At 28.0% G+C, this 7,342-nt stretch overlaps 1 protein-coding gene across 1 annotated transcript; it reads left to right on the plus strand.

The window, feature by feature from the left end:
- Positions 1 to 2,051: 2,051 nt before the first annotated feature.
- LOC119683435 lies at positions 2,052 to 3,605 on the plus strand (the record flags this gene model as incomplete). The annotated part of the gene is given in 3 exon segments (XM_038097106.1): positions 2,052 to 2,882; positions 2,964 to 3,048; positions 3,171 to 3,605. Coding segments are annotated over 3 exon segments (1,023 nt in total). The 5' UTR covers positions 2,052 to 2,183.
- Between the last annotated feature and the right edge of the window lie 3,737 nt (positions 3,606 to 7,342).

Here is a 7,342-nt window from a genome sequence, read left to right on the forward strand (position 1 = left end):
GCAGTAAGCATATTAAAATATTTTTAGCAGAGGTTACACTTTTATTCTGATCAGAAGTTCTGTAGATTGATATATTTTTGATTAAATAAAAATTTCTAAGTCTCTATGTCTTTTACAATATAAGTTTTTAACATCATATAATAGGTGTATATCTATGACACATACACAATAGATCAAGCTCGTCGCTGTGCATAGGGGCCTTTGGCTAACCCAAAACCCCCAATACCACCATTGAAGTTTTGCAGCTTAACAATGAATTTGCCCTTTGTTGAATGAAGAATATGACATAAAGGTTATAGAGAAACGGGAGATTCTTGCTAATGAATATTCTTTAATTAAATATTGATTATTCAATACACTTTTAGGTTTGTCGTACATTACTATATCAATCGTCCCTGAATATAGCTTAATCTTATTGATGAAATGCTGTTTTGATACAAAGATTATTATTATTAGATATTATGATTAAAAGTATTTGAATATTAAGTATTTAAATTTAGTTTCTTATGTGACTTACAAATTTCGAATGATACTTTTCAATATTTGTTATATCTGCAATTTCACTTGTAATGAAAGCGAATGAATGTATATCAAATATCTTAAATTTGTCTAATTAAAATTTGTTAAATATCTTAATTTTATCTATTTTCTCAACTAATGAATATATATATGTTTTTAAATTTATTTAAAATTTGATTTGATCAGTATGACTATAGTACAAAATATTAGACAGTTTCTTTCTACAGCAACGAAACGAATTCAATTCGACAAACATTAGTGAATTCTTAAGAGAGTAACAAATAACATGTCATTCCACGAAACCTAATAGTTATACTTCGACTGCTGATATCGCAAGATTTGATAGCACAACTTCCAGATAATGAAGGATACTTAATATAGAACAATTAGGGCTTTCAACTCAAGAAAAAGTATTGAAACGCTAGAAATAGCATTAAAACTCTGTCCATGGGGTTAATAAACAAACACCTCTACACATAATAGAAGGTAAAGTCTGTACTAATAATATGTACGAACTAATCAGAAATAAAAATAGTAATCTTCAGAAAAGGGGGTTTTTAAAAAGGTTTTTAAAAACGTTTATAGAAAATGAAGATCAAGCACTGACGACTGCTCTAAGGTGCGGAGGTATGCCGCGCACACCTTAACATGATTTACAAAACTTTAAATAAAACATATAAATTCAATAAAATATCTTAACATCCAGAATTAATATAATTTATTACATGAACATATACATATTTTTAAAGATAAAAGTTTTGGAAAAAAAAACAATTACATGAAATTGTTCATGAAAACCCAATCAAATTTCTCCTCTTAGCTTCTATAGTTAATAGGTGTGCTCAAAAACAGAACACTTCTATTATATTATGTATTTTCTCTTTAAGCAACTGCATTCACAAATTTCTGTGTAATTATAGTTAGATGGTAAATGTTGAAATAGTCGATAATAAAGCAGAATTCCGATTGTTCAGCTTACGAAAATCTGTGCACAAATTTTATATTAGAAATTGAAAGAGTAATTTGCATAGAACACATATGTTTATACTTAAGCGGTCACCCCTAGATCAGTTCGTTTTAAGCTTTATAAAACTATATAGAGTAGATACTTTATGGAGCCCCCAAATCATATTGACATCAAAACTATAAAAAAATAGTTTCTTTAAATTAAGGATATGGAAATATAAATAAGAACAAAAAAATATATCGAATAGTGGTCTCGAAGCCTATCCAAACCCAGTCATTGTTTTGACTCACTATTATCTTATTTATTGTAAGTTGTATGGTATATGATTTAGAAATTCCTTAAAATGAGAAGAGAAATAACTAAATTTATCTCTTAAATTCTCTTTTAATTTCTTTGCTGCGAGTCGTACAGTTTTCAAATTAAATAAGTTAATAATTTTATTTAAAAATAACTTGCTTGACATAATTCTTTATGCCACCAAATGAACTATAAATATAGAAAGTAAATTATTGAATAAATGCAATCAGAGTAACCATTTTAAGTTGTCCAAAAATAATAAATTTAATCAAAACTTATCTTTTTCTGTTCTGTTAAAAATTATAAATTTCTATTTATTTAGAGTCACTTTTAGTCCATTGGAACTTGAGTAAAATATCTGCTTAATTGCATTTGTAATTTTATAAACATTCTGAAGAAAATGGATCATATCGAAGATGCAATTGCAAATACAGTTGACTTTGAAATAAGGGCCTGCACAGCTACTATATTGCCTATTAGCAGCAAGAAGCATATTTTGAATGAAACCGAAGAAGGAGAATACACTAATTCCGGTTTGCCACCTTCGTCATGTACATCTATTGCCAATGAGGAATCCAATCATGCAATAAGTGAAACTGACAGCATACAAGATGTACAAAACGTTGCGGAACAAGAGCAGTTCAATGCTTGCTCCAAAAAACAACTCACGAATGAAATATCAGTATCAGTTATCACTGATACAGAACAAGAAAACTTGTCTCAACAGAAAAAGTCTACATTGGATGAGCCACAATTTGAGGAAGCCACAAATGAGGTGTCGATATCAAAAACAGATGGTGAGATTATAAGGTTCTCGATTGATGAACTCACGAATGAAACATCAGTATCCGTTATCACTGATACAGTTATCACTGATACTGAACAAGAAAACTTGTCTCAACAGAAAAAGTCTACATCGGATCAGCCACAATGGGAGAAAGTAACAAAAGAGGTGTCGATTTCAAAAAATGATGGAGAGATTATAAAATTTTCCATTGATGAACTCAAGCAAATTAGGGAAGATATAGAAAGCAAAGTAACTAGAAACAATTTAAATTGGGAACCATTTAATCTTACAACGAAAAACAATAACGATAAGGTTTTTATTATTATATTCTTTCCAAAAATTGTAAATTTCTCTTTAGTAATAATTAATTTCACACTCTGCGTTTGACTACAGGTTATTAGTAACTCAATAAGCAACAAATTGAAAGAAGTTTTCCCTTATCACAGTGATACCTCTTTGGAATACCAATATTCTACAGGTAATATTAACATATTTCAAAACGACGTTCTCTGAGCTTATACCTATATAGTAAATAAACAAAATTAAACTCTGTTATAATTTAAAATAATTTTTTATTTCCAATCAATTATGCAATAAAAGAAGTCAATACATTAAGTGAGGTCCGCAGAACAAATTTGAATATAACAAAGTCGTCTAGTTTCCCATACATTCCGAATTCAGTTTCTCAGGGACACATGAATTTTTTAAATGAGAATACCATCGCGTCTGAAAGGCCAACGAAGAAACCTGCCAAATATCAAAAGCACATTACTATTCGATATGACGACTCAGACGAAGAAGATAAAAAACGAGTTCCATTCTGCCCATACTGCTTTTAAGCACCTGTAATTGTTAAAGGATACATAAAGATTAGTCCTGATAGAATATATGAAATAAAAGGAAACAGTGATAGTGCTCATATATCTATGTCTATGGATAACTAAAACTCACTTCGTGCTTTCAGTATAAACATAACTTTGTCGAAATTTTTTGTTTAAGTCTTATTAAATATTTCATACATTTGTGTTCAATATATTTTAGTATTCCATCTATAAAGTAAATAAAATCGTTTGTGTTTAATTATTATTATTATTAGGAATTATTTAAAAAATAATACTGCACTTCAGACTCTATAAAAATCTACATTTGAATATTTATTATCATTCTAAATAAAAAATATGAATAGAATGCAATATAGAAGCTAAAATCTTGTCATGAATTGCGAACATCGTTTTAAATCCTCTAAAGACAAAAAAATACAGATAATTTCAAAATTTAATACAGATGAATTCATTTATGAAAATGTTTTAATCATAAGATGTTTTTGAATACAAAAACAACTATCATACTTTACCCACTGAAGCGTTTTATTTTGCTTTTATTTTTTGTTTTTCAACTCCGCAGACTTCGTTACTATCCCATTAGTTGAAATTTCCGAATACTTTCCGAATCGTAAATCTAAATACGAACAGCACTACTATTGAATGCTGCTATTCGTACATTACTTCAAATATTTCTCAAATCCATTTGATTCACTGGTAAATCTCTTGTATACAGACATTTGTTGTCTATCTCATATTGTATGTACAGATTGTAGCATAAAAAAGTAGTGTAAATATTCTCTATAAAATATTTTAATTTTTTAGGTTTCTCCAAATGATTATACATACAAATACACATCAAAAATTATTGTGCTTTACTAACCTGAAAAAAGTAGAAAAAATGTCTCTGACTTTTTAGGATCCAGTATGTTGCTAAAACTCTTAGGAGATCATTGTAAACGCTATCTTGTAAACAACATCTTTAGAGAGATGATTAACAGTAGTTGTCGAACTTAAATGTAATAGTAGTGTATTTCAAAAACATTCGATCACGCCTTCAGTCCTCTAAAAGAAAATGTTGAATTTATACAAAAGAAATGTTTGTTTCTTTTTTATAATTTGCATATGCTTTTCTTAATGGTATAATGTTATCCTTCCTATCTATCAATTTAACAGTTATTAAAGTCAAAGATATAAATATTATTTAAACAACGAATTACAATATTTTTTAAATCATTAAACTATACAACATTTATTATATGCTCAAGTAACTAACAACAACTAACTCAACTAATATATAATTATATATTATTATTTATGAAAATATATAATACAATATATTATGTATATAATATAACTGGGTACACATATGAGCTTTAAGAATAGTTATTATTATAACATATATGTTATAATATTATAATATTTACTATAATAGTTATTATTGTTTGTCATTACAACTTGTTTTAAAATGAAATTTGTTTGGCTTTTGCAGTGATTGGCCAATCAGACAGAGGAACATCTTTAACATTCAAATTTCTAAAACGGAATCGAGCAACCACGCCTGGGTTCGGCATCCTCACCGTAAACCTCACAAATTTTTCGACAACTTTTTGCATTCATTTCACCTTTTTTTAAGGATATAAAGGATATAAAGGAAGCATCAAATAGTGAATTTAATAGATTTATAAGAAGGAGTTAACTTGAGCGGGCTTCAGATGCAGTCCTGAATAATTCGAATTTAATTTGAATCACTCATATGCAGTGCAACTTTTTTAACTTACTACTTAATGGCATTAATAAATAAAGTTAAGAATTCTTTTTTGATGGTTTAATAAATTTCAATTTTAAATAAAAAAATCACAGCATTTTGAAAAGTCACAATGTGAAATTTTTAAAAGCTCTAATTGTTTTGAGCAAGCCAATGCATGGGTAAATTAAATAAAAGCGTCCTACAATACATATTGAAAGTTCTATGGTTTGATGGTCAGCACTCTGGACTTGATTCCAGCGATCCGAGTTCAGTTCTATGTAGGCGTTCAGAGTTTGCTGTTGTGATGGATTATAATAGCTCGATGATTAATATAAATTGGATGCTTATTAAGAATATTGGAATATTAGACCATTAGAGAGTCTAGACTACAGAGAGACAGTCTAAGAAAGAGAAGGAGATTTTAATTCAACTGTGAACACTGCTTTAAGATACTCTGCGCTTTTCTCTGCATTTTAAATAATTTTCTATATATAGCATATATTAAATTCTATGTACATAAAGAGGTTTTTTCGAACAGTGGTGAACTGCAACAACAAAAATTTTATTTTTTATATTATTTTAATTAATTGAATATTTGGCTGACCATACAGCTGTTTCGAGTATTGCCAAATACCTATCATCAGTGGTCTTGGAAATAATTCTTGTATTTAATTATTCTTAAATACTTATTTTTGAGACTGCAAGTACCAGGAATCGAACTCGGGTCCTGCCAAATGTGAAGCTCAGAATCAGCAAACCTATATACATGTAAATATAGTTCAAATAAATAAAACATTAAACAATTGTAATTACTTCCGTTAATTTTAATAATGAATATTAATAAAAATAATAATGAATAACTACAAAATAAATAACAAGTTCTTCGAATTATGTCCACATCTTAAAATTATACAAATATGTTAAAGTTATCTCTTAAATGTTTAAAGTTCACTTACTACTTACTAGTTCACTAACTATACATAAACTCGAAATAATCGAAATAAAGATCGAAATAAAATCTGCATTTGGACATGATGCATCACCATCATTGAACTGATTTAACTGATTTGTAGTAAAATTATTTTAAGAAACTTCATCACTATACGCCATCATTTGAAACGGATGAGTTCCCTTAAAAATTATGGATAAAGTCCAACGTGCCATCTCTAAAACTTATCTCTCCAGATTCTTCAGGATTCTTCAGTAACATTTACTTTGTTGTATTTTACTAAGTCTATCTTTGACCAAATGTGGTTTTAATAAATCGAATCGAGATTTTATTCTTCTGCCTAACATAAAATGGGAGGCTAGTGGAGTGCTTTATATTTAGTGTTCTGGATTCAAGTACTAGTTTTTATTAAAATACTAATGAAAAATACATATATAAATAATATCAGTATGTCGTCAATAAATTTCTTAAAACTTATTGCATTTCACATTTCTTAAATTTATTAATTAAATTTTTGGTTAAAAAACATCAAAAAAATAATGTGTTAAATAATAAATGAAGCACAGTAAACATTACTAAATAATAATTATGGTTAAAAATGTTTAGGGTTTTAGGGTTAATTTGTGGTATTTTTTAACTAAAATGGTACGATTTAGATACATAATGATGGTTAAATATGATGCTTTCCAAGAATACAATTGTGCTTTTATAAAACAAGAATAAAGAATATATGTGTATTTTCCTCATATAAGGCAATAATTGTAGCACATTTGAGTTTGTTTTTAACATTAATTGTTAATATAATCAGTAAAGATATAGCAAAGCTATTATCTGCCTTTATGTCCCGGTGATTGCAAGATGTTGAAATATATTTTCTAAAGTACAAAAACAAAAATTTTTTTAAGAAGTATTAAATGACACCTTATATATAAGAGTAGAATACAAGAGAGATGCGTTAAGTTTTCGATAAGTTAGAAAAAACAAAAAAAAAAAATATGAGATAATGGTCCAGAACGATAGAGTGTTCATTATAACAACAACTAAGGTGCGCTAAAATTCAGGCCACATGTTTAAAGTAAGAGGAATTGGGTGAAAATATTGGACTCCCATTTTATTGTAATGGAATATCGGGATAATCAAATAGAATGGTTAGTCCTATTATAAAGTTATTATAATATGATTATAAACAGAGTGTCTATTATAAACAGAGTAACATGTGCTGAAAGTCAAACTTTTTTTGGAGCATTTCGCA

Source organism: Teleopsis dalmanni, chromosome 2, assembly GCF_002237135.1.
Source record: "Teleopsis dalmanni isolate 2A chromosome 2, ASM223713v2, whole genome shotgun sequence".
Lineage (NCBI taxonomy): Eukaryota > Metazoa > Arthropoda > Insecta > Diptera > Diopsidae > Teleopsis > Teleopsis dalmanni.